At 38.5% G+C, this 21434-nt stretch overlaps 1 protein-coding gene and 1 long non-coding RNA gene across 7 annotated transcripts; one reads left to right on the plus strand and one right to left on the minus strand.

The window, feature by feature from the left end:
• The first annotated feature begins 462 nt into the window (after positions 1–462).
• Positions 463–2799, plus strand: LOC136177180 (uncharacterized). Its single transcript, XR_010664815.1, has 3 exons — positions 463–628; positions 2487–2548; positions 2659–2799. It is a non-coding gene; the product is annotated as an uncharacterized lncRNA (long non-coding RNA).
• Positions 2800–2885: 86 nt separating this feature from the next.
• erap1b (endoplasmic reticulum aminopeptidase 1b) lies at positions 2886–20230 on the minus strand. 6 transcript variants are annotated; one of them, XM_065948615.1, is made up of 24 exons: positions 20034–20229; positions 18963–19483; positions 18146–18284; positions 17807–17941; positions 17578–17698; positions 16835–16989; positions 16574–16687; positions 16299–16430; positions 15593–15724; positions 14405–14488; positions 13335–13495; positions 12452–12531; positions 12156–12339; positions 11750–11906; positions 11115–11299; positions 10833–10994; positions 10528–10668; positions 9968–10049; positions 7940–9750; positions 7668–7756; positions 7213–7320; positions 5798–5876; positions 4488–4770; positions 2886–4345 (listed from the first exon to the last, which is right to left on the minus strand). In XM_065948615.1, the coding sequence occupies exons 2-19, from the start codon at positions 19451–19453 to the stop codon at positions 9580–9582; spliced, it is 2826 nt and encodes a 941-aa protein (XP_065804687.1). In that variant the 5' UTR covers positions 19454–19483; positions 20034–20229; the 3' UTR covers positions 2886–4345; positions 4488–4770; positions 5798–5876; positions 7213–7320; positions 7668–7756; positions 7940–9579. The 6 variants fall into 6 exon arrangements, with proteins under 6 accessions (XP_065804687.1, XP_065804695.1, XP_020482029.2 ...); XM_065948623.1 differs by adding an exon at positions 5991–6051 and having other exon boundaries at positions 7668–9750; XM_020626373.3 differs by having other exon boundaries at positions 7668–9750; positions 13335–13492; positions 20034–20230.
• Between the last annotated feature and the right edge of the window lie 1204 nt (positions 20231–21434).

The following is a 21434-nucleotide window of genomic DNA, read 5'->3' on the forward strand; positions in this document are numbered from 1 at the left end:
ATTGAATGTTCCAAACATAATATCTTTGAAGCTACAAGTTGTTTTGATATAACCAAGTCTCAGAAAGTCTGAAAGAAATAGAGTTGCAGGGTAGACCCACAAATGTTCAGGAGACCATTTGTGGGCAGAGAGTTCAACCCTTTCTGCTTTTTCAGTGTGTCCCTCTTCCTCCTTCAACCCCTTTCATATATAGGGGGTGTGAAGGAGGAAAAGAGGAGGAGGATGGATCAGGAGAGAGAACGAAAACAAGGATGAAAATGAGAGAACGCTCACAACACCGGTGATGTCCTGGCTCTTGCTGCCCAGCAGTCCACATGGTTGAGTAGTGGGGCGCCATGTGGTAGGATATGGTAGTATCGGCGTTTTCACCGGCTAGAGCTTGCATCAGCGTCTGTTGAAGGAGACAATGCTGTTTTGATTGTTGTGGCAACTAAGGGCCATATGTAACTGGGAATAGGGGCATACTTGGGATGAGGGGCATCTTCACTAAGCTCTTATTCTTTTATAAGGGCACAAGTACCTTATGTTTATTCCAAATCAAGTGTACAACCATATGGCTTTGATGGAGAACAACAGACATGAAGAGGGAGGCCCAGAAAGAGAAAGGAATATCATGAGAAAAATAGAGGTAATGTATGAAAGTTGATGAATTGATCCCCTGACCTCAGACAGCCCTCTTGGCTGGTGGGAAATGTGTTTGTTCTCTGTAATTATTGATTAATAATATAAGGTAATTGTGTACTTGTCTTAACATATATAGTCATACCCTTAAAACAAGGCTTTTTCTATTCTCCTTGTGATATATCATTGTGAAGTGATATTAGTGCAAAAAACATTGCATCATTCATAATATAAAAGGTCTAACTTTTTCATTCCAGTTTAGATTTGCATCATATTTACCTCCATGTCTCCAACTGTAGTATTGCCCCACAGTACCATATGTTTTAAAAAGATATATATAAAAGGCATCTTGTATGTGCTGAAAATCTGTGTAGCTGTCATTAAATTCATCCCTCCTCAAAGCTTTGGAAAGCTAGACCTGCTAGACCTGTATTTTATTTACTGGTGCCTGCCAGAACAGAAGATTTCTGCCTTTTAATAAGGCAGTTTTTTCTTACCGCTGTAACTTTTTGCTGCTTTGCTAAAGTGCTCATGATGGATAGGCCGGATCTTTGTAACATAATAATGAGTAAGGTCTTTTTACCTGCTCTTTTGTAATGTTAACAGACAAAGAGTAAGGTATTTTATCTGCTCTTTGTAGTGTCTCGAGATAACACTTGTTATGAGTTGATGTTATACAAATACAAATTGATTGAGTGATTGAACACTTGCACACACCCTAACATTGCCCTCTAGTGTTTGATTTGCAGATTGTGAGACATTTTAGAATTATTTTTTAAACAAAATAAGTGAAATATTTTTTTTTATTTTGTCTGAGCATTTTCAAGATAATTGCAAAAAATGTATATTTGAGTATATGAGTTTATTTTTGATGTGTCTGAATAGATTACGGAATCATCTGCTAAATGTAGCTAAATGTCTCTCTAGATTGCAATATGTCTTGAAGATGAACAAGAGAACAACAAATGTATGGCTGCGACAGTATGTACGGTTGTTTCCCCCCAAAGACTTGCAGAAAACACTCAGCTCAATAACATTATATTTAGATCCATAGAGCTCAACTGTCCCAGAGTTTGCTCTTGTGATCAGGAACAGCTGCATGTGTCATACAATTACGATGAGTCTAAAAATGAGCACAGGAAGAAAGATGCTCTGGGATGTGCACAGCCACATACATACACAGTCTTACACATGCTTACCACACATACAAACTGCTCTTTATGTGTAAGGAATAGTACAGATATTTGTAAGACGAGAGGACTTCTCCTGCAGAGGGTGGCAATGTAGTCGCCTTGAAACAGAGCGAAAAGACATGTCATCGACCTTTTGACATATATAGGATTTCAAATCATGTCCAAATGTCCGTGACACATGTTGGTCCATGTGTGGCTGAATGTCAGCCTGCTGACATAGACATTTTCTATTTTTTTTACACTTTTTCATTGCTATAAAGCTCCCGTGAGAAGTTTTTAGCAGGTAACGAAAATTATTCAATAAATACCGATGTGTCTTTATTAGCTACATAGGCAAACAAGACCATCAACAACAAGATTGATCATTTCGTTATAGGATTTTTTAATGTTCGTATCCACTGCTGCTGGGTAGGTGTGGGACAACAAGAGTTTCAGCAGTTATAGAAGAAACTGCCTTTATTTATATTTCCCACAGCAAAGATTCACAGTGGGTGATACATTTGACTAACTAAGAGACCAGGAGAAACTATACCATCATAAAACATGTCTCACACATGTACACATGACCTGACTTATTATTTAACCAAACACAGGCAGGCCAGATCTATTCAGCAGGCCAGTCTGTGTGAAACAAGTGAATAATTTATTTTAAACACGACACTTTCTCTACAGAGGGCAGGACGCCATGGTGCTTGAGCCCCTTTTTTGACTGTGTGCACATGCCTGCTTCTACAGTATGTGCACTTTCATTCGAGCAGAAGGGTTTTTTCTGTTTAAAAGTTACAACGAAGGGCTTATACTTGCATTTAACGTTTCTCTGTCTTGTCGGCTTTTACATTCACAGGTATCATCAAATCTCCTGTGAGGACTTACAGTTTGTGTGTCGATTCTGGCGCCCCCTGTGGACAAAGAGTTATCTTATTTCGATGCTGATCATGCCCATACGCACATGCATACTACATCAGTGTGATGATGAGTTACTCTAAAGAGCCTTTCAGACAGAACGCGGTGTGCAAAAGTGCATCATCTGAAAACAAATTAAAAAAACAAAAAAACACTGAAACACTCCACTTCAATAAAAGTGCCATATTTATTGTGTGTAAAAAAACAATTTCATAGTATCATCACAGTGAACATCTTATATATCCACATAGAAGTTTTGTATAGAATAACAAGTTATTCTTATGTTTAACCTTTATTTTCCTAAAACTTTCAGTGATACTGACTTTGGAGAGACACAGTTGTTTAGACGCTCAATTCAGAGATCTGTCAGTAGACCAGCTACTTTACATATATCATACAAATTTGTCCTGAGAATTTAACAATTCCAGAGGGATAATTGCTCAGTCAACATTTAATATAAAACATTTTTATTGTTTGATTTCAAACAAACTCTCCAAACAGCACTCCTCTCTTTGTGGACTGTTGCAACAATACTGCTTAAAGGGAAATACTGTGAGCCACCAGGACAGAGTCGAGCGACACCGAAACTAAAATAAAGATAACAAAGGGGAAATAATAGTATGATAAATGAAAAACAGAAAATTGCTGTCAAGTTTGTCCCCCTTAGAATACGTTTTTTGCAATAAACCAAGAAGTTTTCCTGAGAGTTGAACGGCTACCCTGAAGAACATTGTGCTTCTCAAAAAGCTTTGTCTCTCTGGGTTTGTCTGAAGTTCAATAAAACTTAAAGTATATAATGCATTCACTTTTTACACATATATTATTTCTTTCATTACACAAAATACTCTGTATAACTATACAGATCAAAAACTTTACTGAAGATGGCCTTGAATGTGTAATTTCCAGATGATATGAAAGGATCAAACATTAGTTGAAGAGGCAAGAAAACGTGTAATCAAAAATATGACTTATACTATTAAGAAGAATGGATTCATATTTGCACCTGACCGTAACCATATTGCATAGAATTAGTAAATGTAGCCCAATGTCAAACTCAGGGCTTGGGAATGGTAGTCAGGGTGGCTATGCCCACTTCTTACACAGTCAATAATATTCACCTATAATATCATTAATACTCCTACAGGGATTTTTGACACCTTGTGCTGATGTCACAAAACAACCATTCAAACCAGAAGCATAACCTTTCAGTTGGCTGTCATAAAAATGTTCCAATCATCATTATGTGGGGATAAAATCTATTTTTGGGTCTTAAGTGTTTTATTGGTTTGGAGGATGTGCTGTATAACCATCCATATACTTGCCTTAAACCTGATGACATCTCCACAGTTTTGGTTCCCTCTGTTTCATTTTCATAATCTTTAGTATATTTATAATAATAAAAACAACTTTGAAACATTAAGAAATGCAAGCTCACTCGAGTCCATGAGGCAGTTCAATGATCAAGAGTGTCCATGATCTCAACACAGGCACAGTGTAAGAGTCCTGGCTTATTGTTGTGTCTGTGTTTGTAGCTGAGCCAATTCTACGTGAGGCGGAGGTGTGATGGGATGCACAGGAGCGCTGTACTCTGTGTAGGCAGGTGGGAGATCCTCAGGCTTAAATGCCAGCTAGAAAACAGAGAAAACAACACAAAATTCAAAATTAAATAGCAGGACATAAAGAATCAGGCGGATGTTACACATTATTTTTCCAATGAAGTTGAAAGTGCATCAAAGTCAGGCTTATAAAGCTTTTTGATTTTGTTTTGACCTCATTATATGAAGGTGGTGGCCCGCTGTTTGCAGCTGTGCTGTATCTTGGTGGATTTTGGACCTCCTGGCTGTATCGAGGTACCCTGAAGTGGTCTTCAATGTCCTGCTGCGATATGCTTCTGGGGAAAGGGATGAAATATATAGAATGGGGACGGCCTTCCTGCTCACTACGTCTCAGCGTCTCTGCCTCTATCTGCTCCTCCCTTATGCGGCTGCATGCTCTGCAGAAGGTGGTGCAGAACAGGACGGTGAGACCGAAGCCTAGGAAGCCAAGGAATATCCTTGAAGAGGAAGAAAAGGTGTAGAATGAGAAAGATGGGCATGGGTGCAAAACAGAGGAATAAAGAGAGAGTCATGATGATTTTCGGGTGAAGAGTAGATGAGGGTGAAAGGAAACACAAGGAGAAATATTAATTGAGAAAGTGTAATTTAGAAGTACAACATTTTCTACACAATGAAGCAGAGAGTATGTAAATTAAAGCCTTTTTTAAAATGAAAAATTCTTTCTAGATTTTATGTGAAGTGCTATAAAAATGGCGCTAATTTCAGGGTCCATTGCAGGATATGATGCATAGACGACATTTTCAGAGCATGAGACATGTACATCTTTTATAATGATTTAAACCTATTGAAGTGTATCTTAGTGCTGCTCAACTTTAACCTCTATAATTGACATAATCGGTCCTTCCCATTTCATCATCATTACATTTGCAGCTGTTAATATTAGACTGATCAGTCTATTATCATACTCAGCTGTTACTGCTAATACTACTCTACTGTACACATCATTTTACCATTATAACTGACACTGTATGTAAATATCTTATTTGTTGTTGCTCTGCTTGTCTCTATCTTTCTCCTTCTTTCTGCATCTCCCTCTGCAATTTTCAAAGCCCAACACTGCTTCAGCCGACTGTTGTTTAATGTTTGTCTGCTACAAAGATTCTTTAAGGGTAGGGTTTTAAAAAAAAAAAAAACAGAATCCCACTGTGACATCAGAAGGAGAGGAAATGTGAAACAGAGCTCTTTTCTCTGTGTGGTAAGACTTGTGCAGACCACCAACAAAGGACTGGGTGGATTTATTTCACCTTTTGTGGGTCTGTAGACACTTACCTAAATATATGTTCAAAAACACTACAAAGGTGGATTTTTCACAATATGTCCCCTTTAATGTATTATTTCCATCAGCAGTATCAATGGCACAGCTCAGCTTTGTTCGGTATGTGAAACAACTCAATATAGATGTCAACCAAAAAAACGTGTTGAATAAAACCCCAAAACATAAAGATGAAAAGACAAGCCCCTTACTCTAGAAAGGGGAGTGGCATCCTCAAACTGTGAAGACAAAGTCTGGATCCAAATGAAGATGTAGTCAGAGACACAGTACCTGGAGGAGGAAACACACATTAAATATTCATGTTGCCTTATATTAACATAATTTATCACCTAAAGGAATATTTCACCTCCATATAGCTGCTTAACTTTATAGACTTGAACACACCCTCATGACGACTGCGTCACAGACGGCTGATTGATGCTCTCTGAAACTCTCTTGTCTTCTCCTGGATCAACAGGGAAACATACTTTGAACTTAAGACCCATAAATATTCTTTTTTAAAGACACCAAAGTCCAAGATTATGTTATGACCTAACTCTACATACGGGCAACAGACTTACAAAAGCACTTCTTGGACAGGAAAAGAGTTTTCCAGTAACCTCATATATGGTTTTAAAGTCCATCTTCATTACTGCCCTAGTTGGTGATATCATGTAATAATTTAATGATCACTTTAATCCACTGTGCGTGGACACATATCAGGTAATCATCAGTGACTGTATATTGAGGCCATAAAATTGAGCACATTGAGATGATTTCTCAGCAGGTTTTCCTCAGGTAGCGTTAACCTAAAGGGTCGACCAATTCACTGTTGACAAATGTCTGATCCAAGGTTGTAGATTTGCTGACAAAAAGCAATCAAGCAGATAGACATTTTTTATTTTTTAGAAAATGTTAAAAAATGTTCCTGGCACCATCTTAACTTAATAATATATAATATTATAAAGTTTATTTATAAAGCGCTTATCACAACCAATGTCACAAAGTGCTTTACAGGGTCTAAAAATCACCAGCAGTAAAATGCACAATAAGAAAATCCTATTAAAAGCATGAGAATAAAACAAAAGCCCAGCAATCACCCAATTAACAGAGAAGTAAATAGAAACAACTAAGACACAAATTGGCTACAGTTAACAATAAAACAAATGCAAGTAAATAAAAAATCATGGATGAAACAAGGATTATAAGAAGACCGTTCGATAAAAATGTGTTTTTAAAAGTGATTTAAAAGAAGACACTGATGTTGCTAGTCTGAGTTCCTCAGTTCCACAGCTGAGGAGCTCGAGCTACAAATGCTCTGTTTCCCTTGGTTTTTAAGTTAGTGGTTAGACATATTTCCAGCAGGTCCACCATTACCAATAATTAAATGCTGAATATATTATGAATAAAAAGTGAGCAAAACCAAGACATAAACAAATCACATGAGAGGTGAGGTCAAAATTCACAACACATGATCAGAGAGCACATTGGAACAGGGGTCGATTGTGTAAATACTGACTAAACAAACAAAGTGTCCAAGCTCAAAGTATGTCATTTTTGTGTACTTCATAATACATCCGATTTAGGACACCGAATTTAAACAGAAATAAAATCTTCAGTCTCTTACCTTTAGTCTCTCCTCAGGTCTTTGAACTGAGAGGGAAAAATCACAGGAGCAGAGTGCAGTCTCTGTTGTGGGTGTGCTGATGAGAGGTTGGTTTGTTTCTTTGTGTGTCTGTGTGTACAAGCATGGCAGTGAGTGCAAAGCCCAGCATTCACATCAGCCCCTGTTACACCTTCAAAAACTCAAATATTCTTTGTTATATGAAGAGCGTGTGTACGTTTGTTCTGTCTTAACAAAATAATATGTATGAATAAATGGTGAAATATACTGGAATGTGTGTGTTTTATTAGTATGTGCTAAAGGTCCATCACAAGCATTTATGACTAAGTTACAAGACTTAAAGTGACAGCTACCGCTCTTTGAAAGGCTTCAGTGGAGAGGTAACCAGTGGAGAAAAAGCAGTGAAATAAACGTTTTCTTTACCAGTTTTCTTTAAATAGTCAAAAATCAAAACTTACCTGGATGTTCTGGAGAGTAAAGGAAATCAAGAGCACTCTCTTCTTAGGGTCCCTCAGTGTTGTCAAGAGCACAGAGCTGGGACGGGTGCCTTAGTCAAAGCAGCAGGTCAAGAGTTTAAGATGTGTATGGAGGGGGCGCTGATGGCCTAACGGTAAGGTTCCACCTCATATACGTAGGCTATATCTGCGTATATCTTTAAACTCAAGCAGTTAAGCCCTGATGACATCACAGACACCATAAAAGGTTATTTCATCAGAAAACACACATTCACCGCCAGTCGTGTGTTGGTACTGATTCCTCAACAAATCGTATAAATGATACTCCTATAGGGGCAGCCCTCCAATAACTCAGAAGTCTTCTTCTACTGCCGCAGAGAAGCCCTTCCTCAGTGGACTGCAGACTTGAAATCTCTGTTCCAGGGTAGTTAGTTTGCACACAAAATTCATCACAAAAAAACATTTGCCAATCCCTTATGTTTGTTCATATACTTTGTGAGCCTGTGTGTCTGTGTTTGATCAAACAGAAGCACTTATAGGTAAGCAAAATGACTGTAATATAAACAACAGTCTGGCAATGATCTGCCATCAGAGAAAAAAAAAGGTGCAAAGGTATACTTGTAACCGTCAGGTTTATCAACAAAGATAAGAAATACACATGAACATCACTTAAAAATGACTGAATTGATGCAGTTTTTAATTCATAAAAAATCATTCTGGCTGTAAAACGCCAACCTCTACTAAACAGAGGAGGGGGTTTACAGCAGCAGATAAATAAGACTAACATGTTATTCAGTGCACTTGCTTTTGCCATCTTTAAGAAAATCAAGAAATGCTACCAAGAAGAAGCAGTAGTCTCAGAATTCATTCTTATATAACCAGTGTTTCAAACTAAAGCAAACAGTGCAAAACAAGAGTCATTGTGATGTACCGTCTTTTAGGTAGTACAAGCTCTAACAGCCTTTGTACCAAAGAATGGCAGAAGGCCTGCTTTTTGGTTTTCTTCCTAAAGAGGAGAACACTTTTTTTTTTTAATGTTGTTTAGATTTTCACATTTGTTAGATGGAGTGGTCTGGTGCCAAAATATTTCTTGAAGATGAAACATTTGTTGTACAATTCTTCTTGTACGACACTAAGTACAGATTTGAAGAATGTTCATGATGCTTTCTGCTGCACAAATGAAAATTACATCAACAAAAAAAAACATTCACAAAAGGAACTTTTCATTCAAATTTGTACATCCTTAGGCACATTTTTTTTTTTTTTTAAATCACACGTCAACAAACTAAACAAACACAGAGACACCCTTGATCCTTAGGAGTCATGACTACCACAGAGTGCCTTCATTAGAAAACTAAAATCCCAAGAATAACCTTCATTTTTTAAACAGAAAAGCGAGTAACAGCTCTTTGCCATTAGGATACTCTTTAAGGAAATCTGTAATTACTTAGATCCCTTGAACCTGGGAAAAAAATCTCTGCCGGTAAAAAATGCTTTCAAAGCCACAAGTAAGTATTTAGTGACTCGTCAGTCAGGTCTGTCCAGGATAAGGTGATTTATTACATGCAATGAGGTGTGTGAATGGGTTTGATTGAGTATGTGTGACCTGCGGTGTAAAAGAGCTTTGAGTAGTCAGAATACTAGAAAAAGTCAATTTCCCATTTACCAGGTGGCATGAGTTTAAAAATGATTTCTTTTTTTTGGTTTCCTATTATCTTTATGGGGAAATCCAGAGTTGCTGGTGCTAAAATCAAATATAAAGTATTTTTGTCCTCATACTTAAAGTCATCAGTTTTTGGGCTTCAAGTCTGAGATGCCCTAATTCTGCCAACAAGCTTTCAAATATCTTCTGGTTTGTGCCTTTAACAACACAACTGTCCAATTTAGACTTTAATTTAGACTGTTCCACATACGGCTATAAATCTTCATGCAGGACTCTGTGGCCACGTTTGTCCAGCCAGGCCTGAAGTAGAGGGACGTTGGTGTCCATCCAGCGGATGTTATCCTCGATGGTCTCGTAGGTCTGCCGGATACATCTCATCTCTGAACCCGTCTCCTCAGTCAGGGAGCTGAAGAAGCTTCTCACCTGAACAAAGGTTGGTTGGCTTAAAAACATATCCAATATTTGATATGACATCCAAAAATAAGCCTAATCAACAACAGTGACTGATAAGAGCAGAAAGATAAACTTACTGCATTAAGTCATTAAGTCAATTACAGTGTCCTTTTGTTTCACTTGCACAGGTTAGCTTGTGCAAAAGCTGTGCAATCATTTTCTAAATTAGGCCCATAGCCTGGCTTACCTCATCTAACTTCTCCCTGGTGGAGTACTGGTTTGTCACCCCAGTCACAAGGTATGATATGGTGCTGGAGCCCAGGTCAAATCTGTGGCATCAAAGTAAACAGAAAGTTTAACACACACATCTCTGCTAACATGTTGTACAAAACAAAGATTTTGCATACTAATTGGAGTTAGTAATAAAGACATTTTTTGGAGTTTTCAGTAAAAGCTCTTGAACTAGCTCCCTATGATACTTCTACTACAATGTTACAATTCACTTAGCAGACGTTTTTATCCAAAGCGACGTACATCATAGAGTAAGTACAACACTAATCCATTCATACACCGCCACCGAAGCAGCGGGAGCAATGCGGGGTTAAGTGTCTTGCACAGGTTAGCTCAGGCTCAGCTGGGGATCGAATCCTCGACCTTCTGGGTGAGAGGCGACGACTCTACCAACTGAGCTACAGCTGCCCATAATGCTGCCTAATATGAAGTATTTTTTTTGCTCACACATAGTTGCTTAATACAGGTTAAATCAGAGAGGGAATATGAATGATATGCATTATAGGGCCGACTGACTTCTTGATCATTGTGTGCCAGTTGGCTTTCAGGAATTCCCAGCCCAGTTGGTAGCCATAAGGGTTCTTGCTGACAGTGACGATCACATCTGGGAGGTCCTGAGTTTTCATCACCTCACCTTGGAGGCTCTGCTCCATCATCCTGCAGACAGGAAATATAAGAAAAGCAATAGCAGAGTAGAATGCAGGAGAAAACAGGAGGAAAGAGGCAAAGAAAAAGTAAATATACAAAATGAGTGTCAGAGATCAGAGAGGAGCTGAGATGGATGACTAAAAGAAAAGGGAAGGTACAGTAAAAGTACCCACCACTGGAGCTTGTCCTTCAGCGGACTGTACGCCATGGCAGACTTCATACGGCTCCTTACAGACATTTGCAGAGAACTGCGATACTTCTCAAAGAGGAAGTCCCACCCCTCTGGTGTTCGAACTCCAACCATAAACACTGCCATAGTGACGTCGACAGGGAGGCTAAAAAAGAAAGAAAAAAAGGATTACTCTCTTCCAACAAATGATTATAAACAGACACAAGTTCAGCTATTACTGCATAAGAAAAGCTAAGACTGATAGTTTGCTGTTCAGACTCCTGACCTCATTTTGCCATCCGAGTCCTTCCACTGGCTAAAGAGCTGGGTGGCTTTCTTAACACAGGGGGCGTAGTTCCTGACACAGCCAAACAACAGCAGGTAACTCCTCAGCATGCGCTCTGACACCGAACCAGAGTCAGTCCACTCCTGACGATCCATCAGCCCGTGGAACAAATCCACAATGTAGCCCTGAGAAACACCAGCAGTCGTTTTATCAATCAGAGCTGTGCTAAGTAGACACACTCCAACATGTGTATCCAAAATTGACACAAACTGTAAGTTCCTCACAGGAGCTTTAACAACATGTTAACTTGCATTTTGTCATGACTTTGGACACTATACAGGCAATAATGTTACATTTTCAAATATTTTCCAGTTTCAGGCCTACATCCATCCTACATTTTATACTATAAAAAAGCTTTTTTTTTTTCTTTTTTTTTTTAAAGAAAATAACAAATATGAAGATATTTATTAGAAACTAGAAACTGGAAACTACTCATTTGATTTCAATTTTTTTTTAACGAAATGTGTGTTTGCATTGTCGTTTACTCTCTGAGACGATTTTGTCTCATGTTGGCCCACAAATCATATTTTAGATTCATTACATAAATGCATGTATGCTGATATGTCTTTACTAACCTTCATCTGGTTCTCCAGAGCAGCCATGTCTCTCTTCTCCATCAGTTTGTAGAGAGGAACGAGTTCTCCAAAGCCCTGAGTCACAGCCATGATCTCAGTCTCTCTGGACAGATACAGAGACAGCTCCAGAGCCGTGTCCAGCCTCACCTTCCCGATACTGCAACACACACAACAGGGCTCATATCAACACCATGCTGAGGTCTTGTCTTGTCAATCATCTAATTACAGGTAACATTACAAAAGACAGATTTGGGGGACTTGAGCGAAGGTTTTGCAATAAAAACTTTTACCACCGAGTTGGTATTTGGACTATTCTTCTTGTGGGAATGATCACCGTGATCGAAATGTTAATCCCTGCAAATCAGATTCCTTCCCTAAACTATTAAAAGTAAGATACATGACAGACCTGACCAGCTGGAAGACATTGTGGATGAGGCTTGCACGGTCATTGCTGCTCAGTGCTGTGTGGTTGTGTTGCAGCACTTTGATGATGGAGTTCCATCCCTGGCCTGTGTAATGGACCATGTAGTATCCACTCATGTCCACATTGAACTTCACCCAATCCACCTCCTCGGGCAGGTACAGGACGTCTGTGTGGAGGAAGAGTAAAGACAAGCTTTAAAGTAAAGAGACGTGTGGTTATAATGGATATATGGATAAACATTTAAGAATCTGTCATATCACACTGAGAGAGACACTCACCAGTCTTTGTCTTCAGCAGGAAGCGGTGGATAGTGCTGGAGGCGCTGGTCATGTAGGTCAGTGGGATCTGCCAGAGGAATCTATTCAAACCAAAGGATAATCCAAAGAAAATTAAAACTTACAAGTTCAACATTGAATATCTAAGATGATAAATATAGACTTAACATCATGTGTGTGAACTATGTATTAAGTGAAGATGAATGTCGGCGCTGAAAAGTTTTTCTTTGTAAGAAGTTTCCACATAAAAATGTATCACTCTGTCAATACATTTATCAACTTCTAAGTTAAAGCAATACTGTGGAGCGCCATATAAAAAATAACTAAGGGGGTGCACTAAGTGGTTGGTACTGTGGTCCCCCCGGGTGGGTGGTCTGGGTTTTGGTCCGGGTTCTGGACCAGCTTTTTCCCCACATGTTGTCACACGCTCTCTCTCTTCCTAGTTTCTGACTATCCACTGTCCTATCTCTGAATAAAAAGCATTAAAAGCCCCAAAATACACCTTAAAAAAGTGAATGAAGTCATACCTTTACATGAATAAAGTCTTAAAATTACAAGATTAAAGTAATAATACAAGAATCAAGATGTAAGAGAGGATTGACGTAGTCCGACAAGAAAAGCGTGATAATGTTATGAAAATAAAGTCTTAAATGTCCAAAGTTTACAACAATACAGTTCGTAATTCAATGAGAAGGAAGTTGTAATTTTATGTGAGAAAATGTATGCTCTGTTAGCGATGTTAGCTTAATGCTATTTTGCAGGGTAACATCAGAAGACAAGCCGACCACCTGCACTATAATGAAGAAGTTTTTTGTTATTTTTAAATTTATACAAGTTTATTATAATTCAATAAAACACTTTAGGACTTTGTACTCAGACATTTTACCCTTCAGTGAGGGAGGGGTCATCTGTCTTCAGGTAACGCTCCTGACTGAGCCTGACCTCCCGACCTCTGACCTCCACGGTGACCAGTGGGAAACCTTCCTGCAGTGTCCAGGTGTCCATGATGGCCCTGACATCCAGCTCGTCACCAGAGAACCATTTCTGCTTTTGTTACACAATAAATGATTCAGCATCATAAATACGGACAAATAAGGTAAACTGTGCCATGGGTATTTGATTAATTTGTTATTTTTGCAGTAAGAAACAAAGAATGATTTTTGTGGGATAATAAAAAGAAAGCAAAAACTGTATTTCTGCTAGAAACAATAAAAATGACATGTTAAAGGGGCTATATGTAACTTTTTACATGTATAAATCGTTTTTTTTTATCGCCCATTAATAAGCGAACGGTTAACTGATGTGAAAAAGTAGATGTTCGCTGTCTATCTGTGTTGCCTGTATAAAAACAGGGTCGTATTTTCAGAGAAAGCTCCAGGAAGTGACATTTTATGCACGTTCTCACCGTCCTCCTCACTCCGCTCCACTTACAGAGATCAACAGTACAAACTCATCACACACTCCCGGTCTTCACCTCCACAGCCAGAGGCCGTCTTCCTCACACTTCTATCCGCCCTAGGAGATCTCAAAGGCAGACAAACTCATCACACACTCCTGCTCTCAGTCAGTGCCTGCAGAGACTGTCGTTTGTAGGATGGCGAATGAATACAGACACACAGACTCCTTCACAGACTTTCACATGTGTATGACCTCTTACCTCCTCTGTAAACATTATGCCGGTAAATATCCAGTGTTTCACGGCCGATGATGATGCTCGTTTGTGTACGTAAGAGCACGTACGACGAGCACACGAGGGAGAGCGAGCAACAGGTAACTGGTGCAGTTCGCCTAACGGCCATGCGGTCTCACTACAAACGCAGTATTTTTAAAAAGTTACATATAGCCCCTTTAAGTTTGACAATGTTTGATCACAGTAGTAGTATAGACGGCCTGGACTCTGTAAGCTGAGTCGAGGAGCTTTGTTGAACATGGTTGCTACAAAGCATGAACACTTACAGAGGCTCCGGACAAATGGTTACGTTTGGAGCAGAATTCTTTGAGTTTCTTTCCTCCTTCATGCAGATCATCAGAGTTGCAGATCTGGTGGAGAGATGCCACAAAAAATCAAAACACAACCACCATTGGTAGACACATGTATATGGAAGCAAATAAGAGACATAATTGTTTGAATTTTAACAGCCACTGAATGTTAAATATTTAAATTTAAACACCACTGAATTCATAGCCTTGAAATGTTTTACTTTGAAAACAATGTATCTGAATTTATTTGTCCTGAAAAATTCAGAGCCAAAAATTCAAGTGACATAATTTCAACAACAAAAAGATTCAGTTTACTCAAATTCAGATCTAAAATTACAACTTGAAAAAATTCAAACTATAACATGAGTTCATCTGGTCAAATTCAGATCCAAAAAAGCCCAGTATATAAAGTGCATGTTCTGTTGAATTTCAAAATGCATACATTTTAATACTGATCCATTTTCTTGAGAAAGTCCCTCAGAGGTTAAAAGATGAGCTTTAAATTTGGGGTTTGAAAACCAGAACTAGTCACTCAGAATGTGTCAGTTGATGGGAAGTATTACAATTTCCCTGAAAACCATCTCAAATGTGAATAAGTATGTTTCAATTATGTTGTACGACTGTTAAGTATGTATGTTAAATATGTATGTTAAGACTGTGTTTACAAGTTTGTGCTACATGTATGGAAGCAAATAAGAGACATAATTATTTGAATTTTAACAGCCACTGAATGTTAAATATTTAAATTTGAATTAATTGAACTGAATTTATAGAACTGAAATATTTTACTTTGAAAACAATGTATCTGAATTTATTTGTCCTGAATTCAACAATTTATAATTAAGATCCAAAAATTCAAGTGTCATAATTTCAACATTAAAAAGATTCAGGTTACTCAAATTCGATTTGTCAAATTCAGGCCTAAAAATTCAAGTTGAAAAATTCAGATCGCAACATCCGGGCTACCCAGGACCGGATAGGCAATCGAGCCTGAATGCAATCGAACGGACTTCTGGCCAATCAGAGTGCGGTCTGTCAGTCATTGTGATCCACGCATTGTGAACATGCACTGTATACACTGGGCTTTAACAGGGACGAACTATATTTAACTCAAATCTAGCCAATCACTGCTGTGTTTACTGTACTCCATCACACAACACTCACATCAGTCAGGCTCTCCCACAGGTGGCTGTTGACAGTGTTTTGGTAGCTGTAGCGCTTCAGGTATCTGATGATGCCAATCTCAAAAGCATCAGGAGTCAGGAAGTCCCGCAGCATATTCAGAATACAGGCTCCCTGACAAAACAGACAAGGCAATAACTTTAGTCATATAACAACTTTAAAAAACGATGTTTACAAAGTGCTTTGACGGACAAAGCAAGGGTGGGAACTCAGGACAACAACACAATAAATATTAACAGCCAGGCCAAACAGAGAGAAGTCTACAAATTAATATAGATGCAAAACACAGGAATAAGAAAGATACAACAGGCAGGTCTCAAAAGGCAGTTCAAGCGATACAATTAAAGGCAATTTGATGATGAATGATAGATTTCTGTTTTGAAATGTTATTTTTAGACTTGACAGGTAAGGTTCACTTTAGGAAGCATTAAATAAAATTATGATGTATAGAAATGACTCCCTTTCAGTCTACTTTAAATCAAGTTCGCAAAGTTCAAATACCGCACTGCATCAACACCATACAGCTGGTTTTGTTGCGGCATTTAATTGAATTTTTATTGATAGGGAAAATGCAATTAACACAGTTCTTTTGAACTGATGTGTTGCACAGAGAGTTTAGAGCTTTTTGTAATTCTAAACTGCTGCCCCTTGTTGGGTCTTTACACACAGTGTAATCAATAAGGCCGACCTTGTCGTATGACACATCGTCAAACATCTCCTGGATCTGTGTTGGGTTTTCCACGTGGGTAGAGACTGGGTGGGAGGAGCTGAGGGAGTCTACCTCCATGGCCTCAAAACATTTCCCCAAGAAGAAGTCATCCTGGAAGAGAGTATAAGTTTACATACGTTTGAGTTTCTTTCTTGTTTACTCTAAAAACTCCCTAAAATGTTAGACAAGAGATATATATGGAGATAGAGTATAATGAAGAGGTTAGTAGTCAGCTTTCTATAATCGGCCCTCACCACTTGCAGCTCTGGGTAGGTGATGTCAAGAGAAATAAACTCCATGAACTTTGCAAAACCCTCGTTCAGCCACAGGTCATTCCACCACTCCATCGTCACCAGGTTCCCAAACCACTGCACAAGGAGGAAAACATGTAACAAGAGTTTCATTTCATCATGTTCAAGAAGTGAAGTGCTGTTTAAACTGCTCTCAGGATAACTGATGAAGTTAATAACCAACAAACTTTACTTCTAAAAACTAAAAGGACGCAGACGAGCTACCTGGTGTGCGAGCTCATGAGCGATAACTTTGGTGATCCCCAGTTTGTCTGAAGCCGAGGACCTGTCGGGGTCAAAGAGGAGGCCCGTCTCTCTGTAGGTGGTCAGACCCCAGTTCTCCATTGCACCCGACTGAAAGTCAGGGATGGCAGCCAGGTCTGCAGGGAACAGCGAGCAAATCAATAAATCAAAACGTGGTATATTTCTCCTCACCAGCTGGCTCAACTAAGTGTTGTTTTCCCTCCAGATGAAAACTGTTCTCCTATTTCCATCCATTTTCAGGAATTTCTGTAACATTCCTACAGCTTTTCCATTCCATGAAGACTGTGACATGAATACATGCTAATTGTGGGCATGTTCACTGTTAAGAGCCTTAAATAAAGTTAATATTAAATCTCATTTACACATACACTATATGCTCTCCAGTTAACGTGCCTAAAAAAGTGGCTATGTTGGTTATGTTCTGTTAAGTATTTTTGGCTGATAACATTTAACAAGTCTCCTCTTCAGCTTCAACATGCACATCACAAAAAGATAACTTAAAAAACTTGAATCCAATCTTTAGAAGTAATAACAGCAACAACAGGGATAATGCAGCCGCTCCCAAGGCCGCACATTGGGGGGGGGGGGGGGGAGGGGGAGCTTTGGGCCCACATCAGTAAAAACATAATCCATCCTAAATTTGAGCAATGATAACACAAGTTTGATTTACACCTAAATACTGATAGTTATGTATTTCCACTAACCCTGTTTAGGAAGAGGGTAAGGAATATCAAAATAGTCATCATAAAAGTCCAATAGCTTCACGGCAGCATCCAGAGCAAAGGCTGTTTGGTCAATCTTCTCAGCTACAGCGTAGACTGAAATCTAATGGAAACCACAGGAAAGAACAAAGTGAAGAAAAAAAAAAATGTGGAAAACCACGAGACACATATTTATGACTGTATAGCTTTAAGTAAAAGAACTCCTTCTCACCTTGACACCGTGCTGGGTGGTTCTGCTCACAGACGAGAAGTCAGACACAATGTAGGCCACCAGGTAAGTGCTCATTTGAACTGATGTGTCAAAGTGATCCTCGAGCAAACCACCAGGCAACTCCACTGTCTTCACCTAAGAACCACCGGATGTTGGGAATTAAAAGGGCAAATCAGCAGTTCAATTAAAGATAAAGTACAGTGAATTAATTCCCTTTTAAAAACGTTATGCCTCTCTGATGTAATGTAAGAAATGTTAACAGCCAATAGAAAGTAAGGTATTAGCAATAACTCCCCATTAGAGCTGAAAGTCAACAGATTTGTCTTCCTCCTTGTGTACCTTGGGCATGTTGGACATAGCTATGTGGCGTGGCTCTCGTATAATCCTTATGGTGAAGTTGGCTTTGAAGGCGGGCTCGTCGAAACAGGGGAAAGCTCCACGGGCAAAGGTGGCTTCAAACTGTGTGGACGCCAGAACCCTAAATGTGCGAGTGGAAAATAGTTTAAAAACAAGAGATATTTCTGTTTACCAGACAGGCTGTGGGAAGACTGGAAGTATAATTAAAGCTGCTATACGTACAAAACATTTAAAGAAGTGCTTTAGCCGCACATTAAACATTAACACATGAAATGTGTTCAACATTACAAACAGTATCTGTGTTTGTGTCAATTGTAGAAATGTGTCAGAATATCATGGTCTATTATATGTATATATATCCCTTGCGCTTATATTCTGGTATGTCATGTTTTGGGTTGTTGGACACTTTGCTAGTTTACAATTTAAGCAAAGGTGGGAACGAGAAATCAACAATGGAAAAGCCTGAAGTTGTTCAAGGCCACCTACTATGTGAAGCTACGATGGCCGTTTAAAACAAATACTGCCATTTTTCACACTAATGAAGTAACTCACATGGTTAGAGATCAGTTTGAGAATCACTTTATGACTACATTTCCCATTAAACCTGGGAATCAGGTGGTACATTTGTCTACAAAAACAGCACAATCACATTAGCCTTATTTTGAAATATGCAACAAAACATGTGTATCAAATCTCTTTTTTTAAGTTTATATTGGTATGTCAAACCAATGTGGCCCTAATAAACTGATGTCAAGATGCTTTTAAGAAACATAGAATAGTGTGTCATTATTGCCCTTACCGATCCTCCCCGCTGCTGGTGCGGTAGCTGCCCTTGTAGAAACCATGGAAGCTGTCAGACAAGTTTGCAGCAAACTGTAGCTGAACTTCATACCTCCTCCCTCTGGTCAGAACAGAGTCTGACCGCAAGGCGAGCTGGTGGAAAGGAGGATACTCCAACACCTGCAAAGGCCTCACGCCTTCAGGTGCAAGGAGCAGCACGTTGGATATTTGCATCTTCTTGGCATGGAGCACGATTGTCCTGGTGTCTTCAAGCACGTTCAGCTGGATTCGAACAATGCCTGTAAAGTCAAGAGTGGTGAGGTTTGGGTGGATGGAGAGGTCATAGTGGAGGGGGGAGACAGTTTTAGGGAGTCTCATGTGGTGCCAGGGGAAGGGCTGTCCGTTGGTTGCCACTGGGACATGCTTGGCTTGGTTTTGATTGGGTAACTGGGCACCGGATGAGGGGGGAAAGGGAAGTGAGAGCAGCAGCAGGAGAGGAGCCACAAACATGGTGATGGAGAATGCAGGAGGTTCTCTCACCTATAAAACAAAAATACAAAACAACTTCATGTTTATCTCAAGGAATACAATTTTATTTTAGCCTACAGTTTTTACATTTTAGATAATAGGTGGTCCTCAATTGGACCTGGTAATAAGCGAATAATTCTCAGATGTTCAATCATTGATTCCTCTATTTTTAGTAAAAAAAAATATACCGATAGCTGACAAACAAACAGCTTTTAACAAAAGGCCAACGCATGTTAAGGTCGAAGTGCAACACTTTCGATTTCACACGAATTTCCATTCATTATAGGTCAGGATTCCTTTACCGGAAGAACAACATCCTAATTCACCAAGCATTTATGCGTTATTGTTTTAATTATACCTCTTACCATTGTTCAATAATGTGAACTTTAGTGTAACGAAAGTTAAGCTTACCTACCGTGTTTTTTTTCGGCACACCGTTTCAGGCACAAAGAAGTGAAAATGAAACTTAGGAAGCAGGAGTTGCATGCTGGGAGTTAGGCTACCACAAAGAAACGTCAACAGCCTATCACTTAAGGTCGTTTAGTGTGTCATTGATACTTACAGCTGTGTGGATAAAAACGGTAAATTCAACATTAGATGCTTCCAAGATGTGTTTTCATGTCGACAGCTCCTACAGACAACCGACAAAAACATGAATTATAAAAAGCAGTGCACGACCGGTATATTTTCCATCTTCACATTAATGTTTAATCTCCATTAGTGGTTACTAAAGGACATCAAAGAAAGAAAGCTACTGTGTAGGAAATAGGAGGAAATTAGACCTTCCAACAGGAAGTTCCGTGTTGTATTGGACTGCGATGATTTCACCACTAGAGGGTACTATTGCTGTAATATACAATATTTTGTTTTCTATCCAATGACAGTCCGTTGTCAGGACTCGATGCATTTTATATTAGAAATCTATGCAGGGCTACGTATTTTATAGATTCATTTAAAAGGAGGTAAAAAAAAAAAAAAATTCAAGGTATTTAAATGTAAGAGTCAAAGAAAAAAAAAAAAATAAAGATGGTTTAATTTTGAATCAATAAAGTAGTATCTCCTAAATTAAATACTCCAATTAAGGTCAATTTCCAGTAAGCCAAACAAATTACACCTATCATACCTGTTCATACAAGGTGTTTATGTAAACATTGATCATTTAAAAAAAGAAAATGTTGTTGTTCCAATTATCATCATCAATTATCAATAGTTTTTAGAAAGTAGATTTTAGTTACAGGTGTACTGTATCTTAAATTAAATGTACAGACACACAGAAAGACCATACAAATATAATAAAATATAATAAAAGTATTAATAAAATGAGAATTGCAACAGAACTTACAAAACAAAAAGTTATTATACTCTTTAATAATTTTAAGTACATTTTTAGACATGTTTTATTTTTTTCTAGCTTAATTAACTTTTTTTTTTTCAAGTAAAAAAGCAACTGGGTTTTAGAATAGTCAAAATGTGCAAACAGTTTTCTAAATCAGTCCAGAATACCCTGGAACAAAGAAAAACAGAAAGGAAATGCAAAGTGCAAGACTTTGATTGCTGTCAACATGATAAGAGCTTTGATTCTTTCAAGGCAAAGTTTCACACGATTCTCATTAAACAGGTAACATATTACACTTGAAAAAAAGAAGTCACAAGCCATCCTAGCAAAAAAAAACATTCAGGATCCACGGCACATAATAAAAGACTTTGAATTGCGTTGCATCCTTAAAATTACTACAAGAATGTGTTTCAAAATGAAATCTTTTTTTTCACTGTTTTATTTATTTGTTTTTAGTTTTCTTCTACTTTTGTGTTGTCTTGGAATCATTATCACACCAAGTATCAAATATAGTCCAAACATTTAGAGCACAGTCACAGAGAATGAGCGCTGACATTGAAAATACATTGACAGCCTCCCTCACAATCATACACACAAGGACAAAGTCCAACCCATCTGCAAACATTA

Source organism: Labrus bergylta, chromosome 2, assembly GCF_963930695.1.
Source record: "Labrus bergylta chromosome 2, fLabBer1.1, whole genome shotgun sequence".
NCBI classification, from domain to species: domain Eukaryota; kingdom Metazoa; phylum Chordata; class Actinopteri; order Labriformes; family Labridae; genus Labrus; species Labrus bergylta.

Bases quoted from the DNA above. Each gene is read 5' to 3' on its own strand.
- erap1b (XM_065948615.1), bottom strand. From the start codon at position 19,453: ATGTTTGTGGCTCCTCTCCTGCTGCTGCTCTCACTTCCCTTTCCCCCC. The intron at 12,340-12,451 runs GTGAGTGTCTCT...TCCTCCACACAG, and splicing joins CCTGCTGAAGACAAAGACTG to ACGTCCTGTACCTGCCCGAG. The intron at 9,751-9,967 runs GTAAGCCAGGCT...ACCTTTGTTCAG, and splicing joins CCAGGGAGAAGTTAGATGAG to GTGAGAAGCTTCTTCAGCTC.